Below are 21239 nucleotides of genomic sequence, written 5' to 3' on the forward strand. Positions count from 1 at the left end.
CTGCCCTATGTATTGTATATATACAGCTTTCTACCTCTGCCCTATGTATTATATATATACAGCTTTCTGCCTCTGCCCTATGTATTATATATACAGCTTTCTATCTCTGCCCTATGTATTATATATACAGCTTTCTACCTCTGCCCTATGTATTATATATACAGCTTTCTACCTCTGCCCTATCTCTGCCCTATGTATTGTATATATACAGCTTTCTACCTCTGCCCTATGTATTATATATACAGCTTTCTACCTCTGCCCTATGTATTATATATACAGCTTTCTACCTCTGCCCTATGTATTATATATACAGCTTTCTATCTCTGGCCTATGTATTATATATATACAGCTTTCTACCTCTGGCCTATGTATTATATATATACAGCTTTCTACCTCTGCCCTATGTATTATATATATATATACAGCTTTCTATCTCTGGCCTATGTATTATATATATACAGCTTTCTACCTCTGGCCTATGTATTATATATATACAGCTTTCTACCTCTGCCCTATGTATTATATATACAGCTTTCTATCTCTGGCCTATGTATTATATATATACAGCTTTCTACCTCTGGCCTATGTATTATATATATACAGCTTTCTACCTCTGCCCTATGTATTATATATACAGCTTTCTATCTCTGGCCTATGTATTATATATATACAGCTTTCTACCTCTGCCCTATGTATTATATATATACAGTTTTCTACCTCCGCCCTATGTATTATATATATATATATATATATATACAGCTTTCTACCTCTGCCCTATGTATTATATATATATATATATACAGCTTTCTACCTCTGCCCTATGTATTATGTATATATACAGCTTTCTACCTCTGCCCTATGTATTATATATACAGCTTCTACCTCTGCCCTATGTATTATATATATACAGCTTTCTACCTCTGCCCTATGTATTATATATATATATATATACAGCTTTCTACCTCTGCCCTATGTATTATATATATACAGCTTTCTACCTCTGCCCTATGTATTATATATATATATATATATACAGCTTTCTACCTCTGCCCTATGTATTATGTATATATACAGCTTTCTACCTCTGCCCTATGTATTATATATACAGCTTTCTACCTCTGCCCTATGTATTATATATACAGCTTTCTACCTCTGCCCTATATATTATATATACAGCTTTCTACCTCTGCCCTATGTATTATATATATACAGCTTTCTACCTCTGCCCTATGTATTATATATACAGCTTTCTACCTCTGCCCTATGTATTATATATACAGCTTTCTACCTCTGCCCTATGTATTATATATACAGCTTTCTACCTCTGCCCTATCTCTGCCCTATGTATTATATATACAGCTTTCTACCTCTGCCCTATGTATTATATATATACAGCTTTCTACCTCTGGCCTATGTATTATATATATACAGCTTTCTACCTCTGCCCTATGTATTGTATATACAGCTTCTACCTCTGCCCTATGTATTATATATATACAGCTTTCTACCTCTGGCCTATGTATTATATATACAGCTTTCTACCTCTGCCCTATGTATTATATATATACAGCTTTCTACCTCTGGCCTATGTATTATATATATACAGCTTTCTACCTCTGCCCTATGTATTGTATATACAGCTTTCTACCTCTGCCCTATGTATTATATATATACAGCTTTCTGCCTCTGCCCTATGTATTATATATACAGCTTTCTATCTCTGCCCTATGTATTGTATATATACAGCTTTCTACCTCTGCCCTATGTATTATATATACAGCTTTCTACCTCTGCCCTATCTCTGCCCTATGTATTGTATATATACAGCTTTCTACCTCTGCCCTATGTATTATATATATACAGCTTTCTGCCTCTGCCCTATGTATTATATATACAGCTTTCTATCTCTGCCCTATGTATTATATATACAGCTTTCTACCTCTGCCCTATGTATTATATATACAGCTTTCTACCTCTGCCCTATCTCTGCCCTATGTATTGTATATATACAGCTTTCTACCTCTGCCCTATGTATTATATATACAGCTTTCTACCTCTGCCCTATGTATTATATATACAGCTTTCTACCTCTGCCCTATGTATTATATATACAGCTTTCTATCTCTGGCCTATGTATTATATATATACAGCTTTCTACCTCTGGCCTATGTATTATATATATACAGCTTTCTACCTCTGCCCTATGTATTATATATATATATACAGCTTTCTATCTCTGGCCTATGTATTATATATATACAGCTTTCTACCTCTGCCCTATGTATTATATATACAGCTTTCTATCTCTGGCCTATGTATTATATATATACAGCTTTCTACCTCTGGCCTATGTATTATATATATACAGCTTTCTACCTCTGCCCTATGTATTATATATACAGCTTTCTATCTCTGGCCTATGTATTATATATATACAGCTTTCTACCTCTGCCCTATGTATTATATATATACAGTTTTCTACCTCCGCCCTATGTATTATATATATATATATATATATACAGCTTTCTACCTCTGCCCTATGTATTATATATATATATATATACAGCTTTCTACCTCTGCCCTATGTATTATGTATATATACAGCTTTCTACCTCTGCCCTATGTATTATATATACAGCTTCTACCTCTGCCCTATGTATTATATATATACAGCTTTCTACCTCTGCCCTATGTATTATATATATATATATATATACAGCTTTCTACCTCTGCCCTATGTATTATGTATATATACAGCTTTCTACCTCTGCCTTATGTATTATGTATATATACAGCTTTCTACCTCTGCCCTATGTATTATGTATATATACAGCTTTCTACCTCTGCCCTATGTATTATATATACAGCTTCTACCTCTGCCCTATGTATTATATATATATATATATATATATATATATATATATATATATATATATATATATATACAGCTTTCTACCTCTGCCCTATGTATTATGTATATATACAGCTTTCTACCTCTGCCCTATGTATTATATATACAGCTTTCTATCTCTGCCCTATCTATATATATAATTGTCTAAGGGTTTTTCCGTCTGTCTGTCTGTCTTTCTGTCTGTCCTGGAAATCCCACGTCTCTGATTGGTCGAGGCCGCCAGGCCTCGACTAATCAGCGACGGGCACAGTATCGACGTAGAAATCCCGCGTCTCTGGTGATGACCGGAGGGTGGGCACACAGGAGCGTGTGCGGACGAGAGCGGTATAGAGCGCCGCTACCAAGTGCAGAGCCAGGGAACGTCCCGGCCGGAGGCGTCCCTGGTTGCACTGGAAAACAAAGATGGCCGACGCTGACACGCAGCGTGTGACGTCACAAGCCTACGGAGGCACCCAAGGACCAAAAAGATTAACCGACGCGTTTCGAAGGGTAAGCGCCCTTCTTCATCAGGGTTAGCCATGATGACGTTCCCTGGCTCTGCACTTGGTAGCGGCGCTCTATACCGCTCTCGTCCGCACACGCTCCTGTGTGCCCACCCTCCGGTCATCGCCATTTGTACGACCCGTACCACAGCCGCACTTACATCTATCAGCAGCGGAGGGTGCCCATTTACGTTACCCACGGTAAGGAATCGACTTTCTCTATTCAGGCTTGTAATATTGTTCTTTAGGGGGTACACATTTTAAGTACGTAGCAGTGCAGCGCCTGATTAGTAGCGCGACTTCTAGTACTTTGTTTGTAGTGTGACACACGTGTTTACCAGCCTACTCGGGGAAATTGTGCCCCTGCAGCCAGGGTAGGTCATTTTAATAACCTAAGCGCGGTGCCGATAGTTTATACATAGCTTTCTACCTCTGCCCTATGTATTATATATATACAGCTTTCCACCTCTGCCCTATGTATTATATATATGTACAGCTTTCTACCTCTGCCCTATGTATTATATAGATATACAGCTTCTACCTCTGCCCTATGTATTATATATATATACAGCTTTGTATCTCTGCCCAGTGTAGTATATCTCCCTTTCTACCTCTGCCCTATGTATTATATATATATACAGCTTTCTACCTCTGCCCTATGTATTATATAGATATACAGCTTCTACCTCTGCCCTATGTATTATATATACAGCTTTGTATCTCTGCCCAGTGTAGTATATCTTCCTTTCTACCTCTGCCCTATGTATTATATATATATATATACAGCTTTCTACCTCTGCCCTATGTATTATATATATACAGCTTTCTACCTCTGCCGTATGTATTATATATACAGCTTGGTATCTCTGCCCAGTGTAGTATATCTTCCTTTCTACCTCTGCCCTATGTATTATATATATATATATACAGCTTTCTACCTCTGCCGTATGTATTATATATACAGCTTTGTATCTCTGCCCAGTGTAGTATATCTTCCTTTCTACCTCTGCCCTATGTATTATATATATATATATACAGCTTTCTACCTCTGCCCTATGTATTATATATATACAGCTTTCTACCTCTGCCCTATGTATTGTATATACAGCTTTGTATCTCTGCCCACTGTAGTATATCTTCCTTTCTACCTCTGCCCTATGTATTGTATATACAGCTTTGTATCTCTGCCCAGTGTAGTATATCTTCCTTTCTACCTCTGCCCTATATATTGTATATACAGCTTTGTATCTCTGCCCAGTGTAGTATATCTTCCTTTCTACCTCTGCCCTATGTATTGTATAATATATACAGCTTGGTATCTCTGCCCTGTGTATTGTATATATACAGCTTGGTATCTCTGCCCAGTGTAGTATATCTTCCTTTCTACCTCTGCCCTATATATTGTATATACAGCTTTGTATCTCTGCCCAGTGTAGTAGATCTTCCTTTCTACCTCTGCCCTATATATTGTATATACAGCTTTGTATCTCTGCCCAGTGTAGTATATCTTCCTTTCTACCTCTGCCCTATATATTGTATATATACAGCTTTGTATCTCTGCCCAGTGTAGTATATCTTCTTTTCTAGCTCTGCCTTGTGCACGTTCCCCGGCTGCCCCATTACCCACATCCCCAGCACACAGATCCCTCCGCCACCGCAGCTCAGCAGCGCCCTCTCTGGTCACACACAGCTGACACCGCCCCCTGTAGAAGAGACGCTGCATTCCCGTGACGTCACTGGGCCTTCTTTCGCCCTCCAAAAACTTTATGGTGTTGTTGCCATGACTCCGCTCAGCTCCGTGGGAGAATACCTGACGTCAGGGAACTTCCGCTTTGTGAAAGTTCACGGCGACTTGCAGCAATGTTTGTGATCTGCTCTCTGGGCTGTTACCTGGGACAGCGCCGGTGAGAGAGGGGCGGAGGGGGAAGCTAAGGCCGGTGACACTGTGGCGGCCGGGACCGGTATGTGACGGGACCGTGGACACGTCTGTGAGGGCTGAGGAGGTAGGTGCCTCCGGTGTGAGCCTGTCTCCCTGCTGTCACCTGTCAGCACAGCAGCTCTCTCTGTCTGTCCCGCGCTCTTTTTCCCTGTCTCTCTTTGTGTCTCTTTCTGTCCTTCTACCTGTGTGTCTGTCTCTCTACCTGTACCGGCTTATAATAATAATAATTTTTATTTATATAGCGCCAACATATTCCGCAGCACTTTACAATTATCTGTCTGTCGCCAGGGCCGGACTGGCCATCAGGTAGTTCTGGCAAATGCCAGAAGGGCCGGTGGCAGTAGTGGGCCGCTGTCGGCACACTCATTCCCCCCCCCCCCGCTGTCGGCACACTCATCCCCCCCCCCGCTGTCGGCACACTCCCCCCCCCCCCCCCCCCCGCTGTCGGCACACTCCCCCCCGCTGTCAGCACACTTCCCCCCCCCCCCCCCCGCTGTCGGCACACTCCCCCCCGCTGTCGGCACACTCCCTTCCCCCCCCCCCCTGCTGTCGGCACACTCCAAACCCCCCCCCCCCCGCTGTCGGCACACAACTCCCCCCCCCCCCCCCCCCGCTGTCGGCACACTCCCGGCCCCCCCCCGCTGTCGGCACACTCCCCCGCTGTCGGCACACTACCCCTTTCCCCCCCCCGCTGTCGGCACACTTCCCCCCCTCCCCCCCCGCTGTCGGCACACTTCGCCCCCCCCGCTGTCGGCACACTCCCCGGCGCCCCGTATTCAACTATACCGGCGCCAGTTGAATGCCATCATTCCCCGCTCTGCCTCTGACACTGCGGGTGTGCGATGATGTCATATCATCGCGCACCTGCTGTGTGTCGGGCGGGCGGACTGCAACTGCTGAGACTGGATCTTGGAGCAGCGCGGGCAAGAGGAGAGGTGGGGAGAGTGTTTTTTTTTTCTTATATATACATCAATGAGTGATAACTGAATTGTGGGGCTTTGGGGGGGCTGCATTACATTCTATGGGGGCTGTGCTGCATTACATTCTGTGGGGGCTGTGCTGCATTACATTCCGTGGGGGCTGTGCTGCATTACATTCCGTGGGGGCTGTGCTGCATTACATTCCGTGGGGGCTGTGCTGCATTACATTCCGTGGGGGCTGTGCTGCATTACATTCCGTGGGGGCTGTGCTGCATTACATTCCGTGGGGGCTGTGCTGCATTACATTCCGTGGGGGCTGTGCTGCATTACATTCCGTGGGGGCTGTGCTGCATTACATTCCGTGGGGGCTGTGCTGCATTACATTCCGTGGGGGCTGTGCTGCATTACATTCCGTGGGGGCTGTGCTGCATTACATTCCGTGGGGGCTGTGCTGCATTACATTCCGTGGGGGCTGTGCTGCATTACATTCCGTGGGGGCTGTGCTGCATTACATTCCGTGGGGGCTTTTCTTTTCTTCTCTCTCTTCTCTTCTCTCTCTTCTTCCTCTCTTCTTCCTCACACTCTTCCTCCTCCTTGGAGGTGAAGTCTGGGAGGAGATCAGGCAGTCTCTTGAAGTGAGTGTCTCTCTCTCTCTCTTCTCTTTTCTCTCTCTCTCTCTTCTCTCTCTTCTCTCTCTTCTCTCTCTTCTCTCTCTCTTCTCTCTCTTCTCTCTCTTCTCTCTCTTCTCTCTCTCTCTCTTCTCTCCTCTCTCCTCTCTCTTCTCTCTCTCTCCTCTCTCTCTCTCCTCTCTCTCTCTTCTCTCTCTCTCTCCTCTCTCTTCTTTCCAATCTCTCTCTCTCTCCTCTCTTCTCTCATTTTCTCCTCTCTCTTCTTTCTCTTCTCTCATTTTCTCCTCTCTCTTCTTTCTCTTCTCTCATTTTCTCTCATTTTCTCTCTCTCTTTTCTCTCAAATTCAATTCAAATTCAAATGAGCTTTATTGGCAGGACTAAAGGTACCGTCACACTAGACGATATCGCTAGCGATCCGTGACGTTGCAGCGTCCTCGCTAGCGATATCGTCCAGTGTGACAGGCAGCAGCGATCAGGCCCCTGCTGTGCTGTCGCTGGTCGGGGAAGAAAGTCCAGAACTTTATTTGGTCGCTGGACTCCCCGTAGACATCGCTGAATCGGCGTGTGTGACACCGATTCAGCGATGTCTTCACTGGTAACCAGGGTAAACATCGGGTAACTAAGCGCAGGGCCGCGCTTAGTAACCCGATGTTTACCCTGGTTACCATCCTAAAAGTAAATAAAACAAACACCACATACTTACCTACAGCCGTCTGTCCTCCAGCGCTGTGCTCTGCACTCCTCCTGCACTGGCTGTGAGCATCGGTCAGCCGGAAAGCAGAGCGGTGACGTCACCGCTCTGCTTTCCGGCCGCTGTGCTCACACAGACAGTACAGGAGGAGCGCAGAGCACAGCGCTGGAGGACAGACGGCTGTAGGTAAGTATGTGGTGTTTGTTTTATTTACTTTTAGGATGGTAACCAGGGTAAACATCGGGTTACTAAGCGCGGCCCTGCGCTTAGTTACCCGATGTTTACCCTGGTTACCGGCATCGTTGGTCGTTGGAGAGCGGTCTGTGTGACAGCTCTCCAGCGACCAAACAGCGACGCTGCAGCGATCCGGATCGTTGTCGGTATCGCTGCAGCGTCGCTAAGTGTGACGGTACCTTTAGTACATGTTAGCATTGCCAAAGCATATGGTAAAATAGGGGGATGGGGGTAGGGAGACATATAGAGGTCCAGGATATATCAGGCTCTTTTTAGAGGATAGGGGACCAGTCTAGGGTGGGGTATAGGAGTCCATGGCATATCAGGCTCTTTATTCGAGGGATTCTCTTCTCTGCCTCTTCTCTCTCTCTCTTTCTCTCGGTCTGTCTCTTCTCTCTCCTCTCTTCTCACTCTCTATTGTCTCCTCTCTTTGTCTCTCTCTTCTCTCTTTGTCTCTCTCTTCTCTCTGTCTCTCTCGGTCTGTCTCTTCCCTCTCTTCTCTCGGTCTGTCTCTTCTCTCTCTCCTCTCTCTGTTTCTCTCTCTTCTCTTTCCCCTACAGGGGTCTCAAACTCGGCTAGGTATATGGGCCGCATATAAAAAAATTGCCGCATACAAAAAAAATTGAATTTAGGGGGCTGCATTCTTTGAAGGACTAAGTGACATTTTTACTGCGGCAGCACTTTATTTCAGTATATCATGTGCCCTTGACATTCAGTTGAAATGTATCGCTGCACAGAGACTCTCTGCCCAGTACTACCAATGTAAGCCGCCAGCCACTCAGAGGCAGCAGCTGACATCTGCATGCTGGCACATGACAGCGGAGGTGTATCTAGGCTTTCTGACACCCGGAGCAAGAACTCTGTTGGCCCCCCCGCCCCAAGCACATATGCAATTTGTACACTTAGTCACATGCTGGCGAGCTGCTTTTCCTAATTCAATGTTCCATGAAAAACTGAGAAGGAAGAGAAGCTCGTTGTCATGTGAACTTAAGTATGAAAATTGCATGAGTGACGCGGACATGTGATACTGTGGGAACCTGCCGAGCTGCATCCTGACAGCGAGGATATTACACGCTGGTATTATTGCCTACTGAGCTTCATGTTTTAATTAAAGGGCTCATCTAGGTTGAAGATGAAAGTCTTCACTCACTATAGGCGACTGCAGCTTCTGAATTCTCAGGGCGCATGCACTGCTCACTTCTAGACTTCTCCCTTGCTCAAATATGTGATTTGTATACTTCTGGCCACATTCCAACTAGACATGTCCGTCCTGGCACAATTCATTTTCATTGGGCCACACATTTCTTGTCATCACGTGACCACATGTATACAAATCACCGACACAAAGAATCCTGACAGCGTGCAGTGAGAATTCAGAAGTCTGCAGACACATAGAATGACTGCGGACTCATCACAAACTTGGACAACCCCTTTACCCCCAAGGGTGGTTTGCATGTTAATGATTTGGCCAAATTTTACAATTCTGACCACCGTCCCTTTATGAGGTTATAACTCTGGAACGCTTCCATGGATCCCAGTGTTTCTGACATTGTTTTCTCGTGACATATTGTACTTCATGTTAGTGGTAAAATTTCTTTGATATTACTTGCGTTTATTTGTGAAAAAAGCGGAAATTTGGCAAAAATTTTGAATATTTCGCAATTTTCCAACTTTGAATTTTCATGCCCTTAAATCACAGAGATATGTCACACAAAATACTTAATAAGTAACATTTCCCACATGTTTACTTTACATCAGCACAATTTTGGAGCCAAATTTTTTTTTGTTAGGAAGCTATAAGGGTTAAAATTTGACCAGCGATTTCTCATTTTTACAACACCATTTTTTTTTTAGGGACCACATCACATTTGAAGTCACTTTGAGGGGTCTGTATGATAGAAGATACCCAAAAGTGACACTGCACCCCGCAAGGTGCTAGAAACCACATTCAAGAAGTTTATTTACCGTTCAAGTGTTTCACAGGAATTTTTGTAATGTTTAATAAAAAATGAACATTTAACTTATTTTCACACAAAATTTACTTCAGATCCAATTTGTTTTATTTTACTAAGGGTAACAGGGGAAATTGGACCCCAAAAGTTGTTGTGCAATTTCTCCTGAGGGTGGTGATACCCCATATGTGGGGGTAAATCTCTGTTTGGGCGCATGGTAGAGCTCGAAAGGGAAAGAGTGCCGTTTGACTTTTTCAAAGCAAAATTGGCTGGAATTAAGATTGTACGCCATGTCGCATTCGGGGAGCCCCTGATGTGCCTAAGCAGTGGAAACCCCCCACAAGTTACACTATTTTGGAAACTAGATCCCCCAAGGAACTTATCTAGATGTGTGGTGAGCACTTTGAATCCCCAAGTACTTCTCAGACATTTATAATGTAGAGTCGTAAAAATAAAAAATCATATTTTTTCCACAAAAATAGTCTTTTTGACCCCAGTTTTTTATTTTCCCAAGGGTAACAGAAGAAATTGGACCCCAAAAGTTATTTTGCAGTTTGTCCCGAGTACGCCGATACCCCCATATTGGGGGTAAACCACTGTTTGGGCACATGACAGCGCTCAGAAGGGAAGGAGCACCAGATTTTACTGTTCTGGTTTGCAGGTGCCGTGACCCACTGGGAGAGCCCATGAGGTGCCAAAACAGCAGAACCTTTCCATAAGTGACCCTATTTTACGAATTACACCTCTCCATGAATTCATGCAGTGATCATATTGACACCATGGGTATGTCACAGAATTTTAAACCATTGGGCAGCCATGCGGAGAGACTCGGGAGGAACGGAGTTCTTCTTGCCTATTCAAGTGAATGGGTCTGTGCATATGTCAGTGTGATTCCACGGACTGTGTCCGTGGGAAAAACATGCTGACATGTCCGTTTATTTTAATATCAGCACGGCCTCAAAGCATCCAGCACACGTGCATACACATAACACACATGGATGTCATCCATGTGACACGCATCTGCGCTGGGGAAGAAGCGTTACAGTAAGCGCTGTACCCCGGCGCCGAGTGCTGAACACGACTCTCATCATTCTCTGCTTGTACCGATCGCTGGCAGAGCAAGGGAGAATGATGAGAGCTGTGTTCAGTGCTGGGGAACAGCGCTTACTGTGACGCTTCTTACCTGGCTCCCGTCCTTGTACTGATGCGGCACACACATGCCACACGTGTGCCGAAAGTATTACATACATGGACACTGACATCTCCGGTACCAGAAATATCAGGGCGTGTGAAAGAGGCGTTATAGCGGGTTTTTATGTTTGGCTGCTGTCACACACTAAAAGATGCTTTTTATTGCAAAAAATCGTTTTTTCATCACCATATTTTGAGAGCTATAATTTCTCCATATTTTGGTCCACAGAGTAATGTGAGGTCTTGTTTTTTGCGGGACGAGTTGACATTTTTATTGGTAACATTTTCAGGCACATGACATTTTTTGATTGTTTTTTATTCCGATTTTTGGGAGGCAGAACGAATGAAAACCAGCAATTCATGAATTTCTTTTGGGGGGGTGTTTATACCATTCCACTTTTGTTAACATTGATAAAGCAGTTTTAGGGTATGTGCCCACGCTACGTAGAGCCGCAGCGTCAAACACGCAGCGTCCAGATGTTACAGCATAGTGAAGGGGATTTCATGAAATCCCATCTCCACTATGCGGTAAAACACACAGGCGGCAGACGCGCGGAAACGGACATGCGGCGCGTCTTTTCAGAACGCAGCATGCCTTTTTATAATGTGGCGACGCTCCGTCGCCGCGCCGTAAATTTACTGTAGACAATCATTAGATGCGGTAAAATCGCATCTAATGATTAGTCACATGCGTAGTAACTGCGTTAACACTGCTTACTACGCATGTCTACTAATACGCATGTCTACTAATTCACATGCCGGCTTACCTGTCCCGCTGCCGGAAGTCCCACGTCCACTGAACTTCTCGCGGTAAGCTAAGTTCTCGCGATAACTTAGCTTACAGCGACAACTGCCATGCACGTGACCGGGGGTTATCTCTGGTCACACTAGGCTACTTCTCACTATCAGCTGACCATGAGTTCTAGAATGTACAGTTGTGGCCAAAAGTATGGACACCCCTGCAATTCTGTCAGATAATGCTCAGTTTCTTCCTGAATATGATTGCAATCACAAATTCTTTGTTATTATTATCTTCATTTAATTTGTCTTAAATGAAAAACCACAAAAAGAATTGTCCTAAAGCCAAATTGGATATAATTCCACACCAAACATAAAAAAGGGGGTGGACAAAAGTATTGGCACTGTTCGAAAAATCATGTGATGCTTCTCTAATTTGTATAATTAACAGCATCTGTAACTTACCTGTGGCACCTAACAGGTGTTGGCAATAACTAAACAACACTTGCAGCCAGTTGACATGGATTAAAGTTGACTCAACCTCTGTCCTGTGTCCTTGTGTGTATGAGCATGGAGAAAAGAAAGAAGACCAAAGAACTGTCTGAGGACTTGAGAAACCAAATTGTGAGGAAGCATGAGCAATCTCAAGGCTACAAATCCATCTCGAAAGACCTGAATGTTCCTGTGTCTACCGTGCGCAGTGTCATCAAGTAGTTTAAAGCCCATGGCACTGTGGCTAACCTCCCTAGATGTGGACGGAAAAGAAAAATTGACAAGAGATTTCAATGCAAGATTGTGCGGATGTTGGATAAAGAACCTCGACTAACATCCAAACAAGTTCAAGCTGCCCTGTAGCCGAGGGTACAACAGTGTCAACCCGTACTATCCATCGGCATCTGAATGAAAAGGGACTGTCTGGTAGGAGACACAGGAAGACCCCACTTCTTACCCCGAGACATAAAAAAGCCAGGCTGGAGTTTGCCAAAACGTACCTGAAAAAGCCTAAAACGTTTTGGAAAAATGTTCTCTGGTCAGATGAGACAAAAGTAGAGCTTTTTGGGCAAAGGCATCAACATGGAATTTACAGGAGAAAAAAAGAGGCATTCAAAGAAAAGAACACGGTCCCTACAGTCAAACATGGTGGAGGTTCCCTGATGTTTTGGGGTTGCTTTGCTGCCTCTGGCACTGGACTGCTTGACCGTGTGCATGGCATTATGAAGTCTGAAGACTACCAACAAATTTTGCAGCATAATGTAGGGCCCAGTGTGAGAAAGCTGGGTCTCCCTCAGAGGTCATGGGTCTTCCAGCAAGACAGTGACCCAAAACACACTTCAAAAAGCACTAGAAAATGGTTTGAGAGAAAGCACTGGAGACTTCTAAAGTGGCCAGCAATGAGTCCAGACCTGAATCCCATAGAACACCTGAGGAGAGATCTAAAAATGGCAGTTTGGAGAAGGCACCCTTCAAATATCAGGGACCTGGAGCAGTTTGCCAAAGAAGAATGGTCTAAAATTCCAGCAGAGCATTGTAAGAAACTCATTGATGGTTACCGGAAGCGGTTGGTCGCAGTTATTTTGGCTAAAGGTTGTGCAACCAAGTATTAGGCTGAGGGTGCCAATACTTTTGTCTGGCCCATTTTTGGAGTGAAATGATCAATGTTTTGCTTTTTGCTTCATTCTCTTTTGTGTTTTTTCATTTAAGACAAATGAAATGAAGATCATAATACCAAAGAATTTGTGTTTGCAATCATTTTCAGGAAGAAACTGAGTATTATCTGACAGAATTGCAGGGGTGTCAATACTTTTGGCCACAACTGTAGGTGATCACTGGAGAGTTATCTCCAGCGATCATCTAGAAGCTCTGCTACATCTGGCTGTCAGGCATCCAGATGTAGCAGAGCCGGACTCGTCATGGGACACTCGTTATTAAATGGACTACGTCGGACACAGGGAGTATACTGTTGGTTTATTATTTTTATTTTTTTTCTAGGAGAACAAGGGCGTCGCAGGAATGAGCGTACAATAAAAATAGTCAAAACTGTGTTTTATTTCATTAAAATACTTTATTCTGCATGTGTGTGTTTTATTAACCCTTTCACAGCTATTGGATTAGTAATGGTAGGTATTTTATTGACGCCTCTCCATTACTAAGACGGCTTAATGTACCTTACAAAGGTGCCATTAAGCGCCTAATTACACCATATCCCACTGCTACTCGGGAATGGGAAGAGAGAGGCTAAGTGCCTGAATTGGCATATCTTACAGATGTGCCATTTCGGGGGAGGCTGGGGGATGGTATTTGTAGCTAGAGGAGGGGGCCAATATCCATGTCCATATCACCCCGCAGCTGACTGCGTAGCCTTTCTGGCTAAAAATTATAGGGGGACCCCACATCATTTTTTTGATATTTTTATTTTCAGATTTTTATAGCCAGTAAAGGCTACGCAGACAGCTGCGGGCTAATATTCATAGCCTGGGAAGCTCCATGGGTATTACCCCTTCCCAGGCTACAGGCCTTTTATCTGCTTAATTGAGAATGACATAACGAAGGGATTGCCCACACCTGTTCATGAAATAGCCTTGGAGTCAATTGTCTAATTACTTTTGGTCCCTTTAAAAACAGGGTGGCACATGTTAAGGAGCTGAAACTCCTAAACCCTTCATCCAATTTTAATGTGGACACCCTCAAATGGAAGCTGAAAGTCTGAACCTCAACTGCATCTGAATTGTTTTGTTTAAAATTCATTGTGGTAATGTCTATAACCAAAATCAGACAAATGTCTGTCCAAATATATATGGACGTAACTGTAGATATGATAGATAGATACGATAGATATCTATCTATAGTATACTTCTATCGTACCTATCGATCGATCTATTTATCTGTCAGTGTGTGTAAACATTATTCAATGGAGTATGTAAATGAAGAGGTTGGACAAGAAATGACGTCACAATTCTTTTTTTTGTATATCTTTTTTTAACTTCCAAAAACACACAAATACGCATGAAAAACCATGTAAAAACACATCAAAAACGCAGGTGACCTGCCAGTGACCTCAGGTGCAGATTTTACCTGCGTCAAATCCTGATGCAATCCTGACCGTGGAAACATACCCTTACACTTTGTCCCACTATGGGAGGATCATTTTTTGCAGGCTGATCGCTTCCATAGCATGCAGTTGAAGCAGAATGTGCATGCTACAGAAGCTGTCAGCGCTGCACTCAGTGCACTGGCACGAGAGACTTCCTGGTGGGTTAATGATCTTTATAAACCTTTTGAGAATAGAGGTCCGCTTGGGGGAGTTATGTCCACGTTGTGATGCGACTCTTTGTCCTCTACCAGTTTTTATAAGCATATTTTTTATAGGAATGTATTTATTGCTCTTAAAAGCCCATGTTCCATAGTTACTTTTTTTGGCATCTGTTCACACCTGCATTGTGGCTTCTGATAATGGAAATATTTTTTTCTGTGAAAATGGCAATGTTGTTTGAGGAACGTGTTCAGGTTTGTTTTATTCTTTTATGAATGCTGCAGAGAGAATCCTCACTGTTTATTGGTACGAAGATGCAGCATATCAATTCATGGTGCATATTGCACTGCAGATTCACTCAATGTAAAGGGTGTTTTTCCACATTTCTGCACTCTTCTGGCAACTTGACGTGAGTGTTAGCTTGCCGGAATAGCTACAGTAAATTTTAGGGCTTGTCGCATTTCTAAATGTATAACATAAGCATTATTTGTTACTACTCTTCCTTACAAATGCCTTTTGTTTTCTTCCAAGGTGCAATTGATGCAAATACATCAGTTAATTTATATTTTCATACACAATGCCACATGGAAGACTGAGTTTTTCCCATGATGGGCTGTGGGACAAGCAAAGTTCTTCCCGAACCTCCAAAGAACATTCAGCTGGATTTAGTGAAAAAAGTGGAGCCTTACCTTGCCCCGAAGAATGACCAATACAAGCATTTTATTACGGACCATGGACGAATAGACACTAAAGGGGCTTCTCCGGCTCCTCCCTATTCTAATGGATACCCTCATAGTCATGCCGAAACTGCTGATCCCCGAAGACATAAAGTAGCGAAGTATAGAGCTAAATTTGATCCAAGGGTAACTGCAAAATATGATATTAAAGCGCTTATTGGTCGCGGAAGCTTCAGCCGCGTCATCAGAGTGGAACACAAAGCCTCTAAGCAGCCATATGCTATTAAGATGATTGAAACCAAATACCGAGAAGGTCGAGAGGTTTGTGAGTCTGAACTCAGCGTCCTGAGGAGAGTGCGACATACAAATATCATCCAGCTCATTGAAGTGTTTGAAACACAGGAAAGAGTCTACATGGTAATGGAGTTGGCCACGGGGGGAGAACTTTTTGACCGAATAATTGCCAAAGGCTCTTTCACGGAGCGGGATGCCACTCATGTACTCCAAATGGTTTTGGAAGGGGTGAAATATTTACACACACTTGGGATTACACACAGAGACTTGAAGCCAGAAAATCTTCTGTATTATCACCCTGGAACAGACTCCAAAATAATGATTACGGATTTTGGTTTTGCAAGTGCTAGAAAAAAAGGGGATGATTGCTTAATGAAGACAACATGTGGAACACCCGAATACATTGCTCCTGAAATTCTTGTGAAAAAACCTTACACAAACTCTGTGGACATGTGGGCACTAGGAGTCATATCCTATATTCTTTTGAGTGGCACTATGCCATTTGAGGATGATAATAGATCACGCCTGTACCGCCAAATTTTAAAGGGAAAATACAGCTACTCTGGAGAGGTAGGTATTATCTTATCTTTTTTTGCATTATTCAAGTTAATTAAATTGGCCCATCCAACACATTTCCTGTGTTGTTTCTGAAGACATGCAGAACAGTGGAGCTTGTTTCGTACTTACAAGTACCGTATATACTCGAGTATAATCCGACACGAATATAAGCAGAGGCACCTAATTTTACCACAAAAAGCTGGGAAAACTTATTGACTTGAGTATACGCCTGGTATTAGTTGTCTCCTCATCCTTATCCTGGTATGCATGGCTCCTCATCCCCATCCTTGTATGCATGGCCCCCTATTCCCTATCCCGGTATGCATGGCCCCCTCGTCCCTATCCTGGTATGCATGGCCCCCTCAGCCCTATCCTTGTATGCACGCCCCCCTCAGCCCTATCCTTGTATGCATGCCCCCCTCATGCCCATCCTTGTATGCACGGCCCCCTCATGTCCATCCTTGTATGCACGGCCCCCTCATGTCCATCCTTGTATGCACGGCCCCCTCATGTCCATCCTTGTATGCACGGCCCCCTCATGCCCATCCTTGTATGCACGGCCCCCTCCAGCTCATCCTTGTATGCAAGGCCCCCTCATGCCCATCCTTGCATGCATGGCCTGGGTATGATGTTTTGATCACCTGTTATTGCAGTGTTGCGGCGACCCCCAAAAATGTAATTTTTCTCATTACGCCACACCAATTATTGATTTGATTTAGATTTATTTTTTTCTTCATTCACTTTATAATTTGTTAGTTGATAGAAATGTTCATAGTTTATTTTGTATTTTTGAAAGTATTGCAGTGTAGTTGTACTCACGCCCTGCTGATAGTCCCTGCGCTGCCAATGAGTTAGGACTTGTCCGGTGAGGCGGTACTGACTTGGGCTCTTCTGGGTTCAGTAGTTGTACTCACGCCCTACTGATAGTCCCTGCCCTGCCAATGAGCTAGGACTTGTCCGGTGAGGCGGTACTGACTTGGGCTCTTCTGGGTTCAGTAGTTGTACTCAGGCCCTGCTGATAGTCCCTGCCCTGCCAATGAGCTAGGACTTGTCCGGTGAGGCGGTACTGACTTGGGCTCTTCTGGGTTCAGTAGTTGTACTCACGCCCTACTGATAGTCCCTGCCCTGCCAATGAGTTAGGACTTGTCCGGTGAGGCGGTACTGACTTGGGCTCTTCTGGGTTCAGTAGTTGTACTCACGCCCTACTGATAGTCCCTGCCCTGCCAATGAGTTAGGACTTGTCCGGTGAGGCGGTACTGACTTGGGCTCTTCTGGGTTCAGTAGTTGTACTCACGCCCTGCTGATAGTCCATGTGCTGCCAGCATCTTCACAATTTGCGCTCCTCCTTACATAAAATCCCTTGGGCTGGCTCTGCTATACTGTGGACTATCTGCAGGGCTGTGACACAAAGGAGAAAGAAGCCAGGAGGAGTGCAAACTGTGAAGACACCGGTAGTGATAGTACTGTATCGGGGACGTCCCCTTAAATATGAGAATGAAAAACAACATATGTAGAAAAATGAAAAGCAGCCATTTGACCAGTAACAAACCATTCTTTGTCCAACAGCTGAGAAGGTTCTGGGAGGCTGCATGGATAGCTTGATTCCTGGCATGAAATCAGAACTTTGTTTCATACATATTGATACCTCACTCCTGCTGTTGGATGAAGCCCTGAGGCTATAATCTCAAAAGTCCTCCACAGCTTTGAATTTTTGCTCTGAAAATGCAGAAAAAAAATCCTCCGTGTGCACATGCCCTAATGTGTCTGTACCAAAACGTGGCACCTGCGTAAAACCATCTTGTCTCGCAAAAAAAGCACTTCAGATCAGAACAAGTTAAAAAGAAAAATTGGTCATGTCTTCAGCCCAAATTGTCCCAGTCCTAAAGGGACTCACATCCCGTCTTTTGGTGATAGTTAGTGTTACACGTCAAACACTGTTGCACTGTCTGTGAGATGCTGTATACTAAAACCTTTTATGTTTTTAATCTGCAGCCATGGCCAAGCGTTTCAAACTTGGCCAAAGACTTTATTGATCGTCTGCTAATGGTGGAGCCGTCTGAGAGAATGACTGCGACACAGTCTCTTAAGCACCCCTGGGTAGTGAGTATGGCTGCCTCTTCATCTATGAAAAACCTGCACAGGTCCATCTCTCAGAACCTACTCAAGCGAGCATCATCCCGCTGTCAGAGTACAAAGTCTGCGCAGTCTGTTCGTTCCAGTCGGTCTACAAAGTCCACCAAGTCGCGGCGCGTGAGAGAGCGAGAATTACGTGAACTTAACTTGCGCTACCAGCAGCACTACTACGGATGAGCACATTGCACAATGTTCTAGTGACTGACGTTCCCAGTGCCTTCTGTTACGGACCAATGAACGTGAACCAGCAGATTCATGTTACATCAGAGCTGTACAAGAAAATATGGAAGTCACCAGCACATGACACCTCTAAAAGCTACTGGACCCAGCCAACACCCCGAAAAGTGTGACTGAGGAGTTAGTGGTTATAGTAAGTATGGTGCAGTGTAGATACGGTTTTTCTGGAGCATTTCCTATGTAAAGCATTATGCTATGAATTCATGGAGGAACATTTTAGCAGCCACCTTTGGATATCTTTGAATTAATGTCATTTTCCAGGTGCTGTGCTAGCTCTCAAAATAATCACATTTTTAATTAATCAGTGGCCAAATGCAATCCTCCTCATGAAACATTTTCCAGTGAAGTTGACACTTTAAGGCCTTCATGCACCTAAGATTAAAGTTGGCCAAAATAGTCGTCCATCTGATGTGTATCAGGCTCCTGACTCTCTGAGGGATGATGACACCAGGAAGGATCAGAAACCTTTTGTTCTCAGGGGAGATGTATTTGGTAGCGGCGTCATCTCCTCTCCCTATTGAGAACACGTGACCGCTGTCCAGAGCTGAGCATTCATGTGTATGGGGACCTGGCAGTCAGATTTGTAGGCACTTAGTGCTCATTTCCTCAATAATTCCTATAAATGGGCACCTTTTGAGGGAAAGTTCACAAGCATGTATGGTCGATTTGGTGAAAAAGAAAGAAATGTAATTTCTCTGATGGGAAGTTTGTCTGGGCATTTATTGATGGCCTATTTGCAGTATGGGTCATCAGTATCGGATTGGTGGTAATACAACCCCCCGCACCCTCACCAATCTTGTGTGTAGGAGGTGACATGCAGCTGTGGATACTAGACATGGCAGTGCTGCTGTGCATCCGGCCACCGCTGATCTGTGGGGGGTTACCGAATGTCGTACCTCCACTGATGTAATACTGTTCACTTATCTTAAATATGTCATCACTGTAAGGCCAAATTCACAATCCGCACTGAAAATTCCACAGTCAAATCCACAACGTGTGCATGTAGCCTTATACCCCCAGACAACCTCTCTGCTGCCTGAAAGGCATTTACTTAAAGTATTATTACTTAAAGTATTATTTCTGTGAACTTTGATGTAACTATTTGAGAACGTCGGACCAAAGAAAAATATTCTATATACTATGCAAATAAATAAAAGGCTGCAGACTGCATTATGTGGTAAGCCTTGTCTTCGACTCTTGTAGAGACCTCAAGACCTGAAGTTGACAAAATTCTACTGATTCAAGATTAATTTTTTTTTCTGTTCTCTCCGTTCCAAAGTTTTACGCTTCTCCCAGTAACAATGGTGCGAATATCCTACTAGCAGTGCGAATAGCACAGAACCTCGCTGCGGGTGTTTGCTTTTGGGGGGACATCTCTTTGGAATGACATTGAACAAAAAACAAGAAAAACTGTTCCAGAATCTGTGGAGCAGCAAAGATTGCAGAAGATACTCTGTTTAAATTTAAAAAATCCAGTGAAAAGTGGTCTTTAAAGGAGAAACATTGTTTGTTGTGTACATTTCAATCATTCGATCTATATTTTTTTTTTCAGGGACATGTGCAGATTGGAACATGCTTCCATTGCAACAAAAGCCGGATGGCGCCGGATGAGGTGCTGTCAGGTTTTTCACCGGACACAATAAACATTCATCTGTACATTTTGCCCGGCCGCCGCGTCAGGAATTTTTACCGGATCCGGCGAAAAATGGACAAAACAGAAGGCGATCCGGCGCTAATACAAGTCTATGGGAAAAAACTGATCTGGCAGCATCCTTCGCCGGATACGTTTTTTCTCAATATGCTGGATTGCGCCTGTCTGCGAAAAACAGATGCGTGAAAGTAGCCTAAAAAAAAATAAAAAGTGTCTTTCCCTATGATCTCTTATCAATCAGTCTGTGAGAGTGCAGGGATGATATCAATTAGGGCAGACAGTAAATTACTGTATTTTCTGGCATATAAGACTACTTTTTAACCCCTGAAAATCTTCTCAAAAGTTGGGTATCGTCTTATACGCCAGGTGTCGTCTTATAGGGCAGGTGCGGAGTAATCTGCGGTAGCCGCATATTGTGGGGGGAGCGACCCCAATGACGAGGTGAGGGGGCACCTCACCGGGAAGGTGTAAGTGAAGCAGAGAAGGAGATAATAGGATACAAGGGCGAGCCAGATGAGTGAAAGAGGAGTGTTTTTCTAGGCACAGCACCTCTCTCTCTCTTTTTTGCATAACCCTGGCATCCCAGACGCTGACAGTTTGCTTCACTTACACCTTCCTGGTGAGGCGTTCCCTCACCTCGTCATCGGGACCACTCCCCCCACTATATACGTCGACCGCAAATTGCTCTGCACCCACCCTATAAGACGACACCCGGCATATAAGACAACCCCCGACTTTTGAGAAGATTTTA

The 21239-nt window shown here is 44.0% G+C and overlaps 1 protein-coding gene across 1 annotated transcript; it reads left to right on the forward strand.

The window, feature by feature from the left end:
• Positions 1–5201: 5201 nt before the first annotated feature.
• PSKH1 (protein serine kinase H1) lies at positions 5202–18970 on the forward strand. Its single transcript, XM_069740271.1, has 3 exons — positions 5202–5396; positions 15470–16479; positions 18460–18970. Exons 2-3 carry the CDS (start codon positions 15544–15546, stop codon positions 18775–18777), a joined length of 1254 nt encoding a protein of 417 aa, XP_069596372.1. The 5' UTR covers positions 5202–5396; positions 15470–15543; the 3' UTR covers positions 18778–18970.
• Positions 18971–21239: the final 2269 nt, after the last annotated feature.

Source organism: Ranitomeya imitator, chromosome 9, assembly GCF_032444005.1.
Source record: "Ranitomeya imitator isolate aRanImi1 chromosome 9, aRanImi1.pri, whole genome shotgun sequence".
NCBI lineage: Eukaryota > Metazoa > Chordata > Amphibia > Anura > Dendrobatidae > Ranitomeya > Ranitomeya imitator.

Bases quoted from the DNA above. Each gene is read 5' to 3' on its own strand.
- PSKH1 (XM_069740271.1), top strand. From the start codon at position 15,544: ATGATGGGCTGTGGGACAAGCAAAGTTCTTCCCGAACCTCCAAAGAAC. The intron at 16,480-18,459 runs GTAGGTATTATC...TTTAATCTGCAG, and splicing joins AATACAGCTACTCTGGAGAG to CCATGGCCAAGCGTTTCAAA.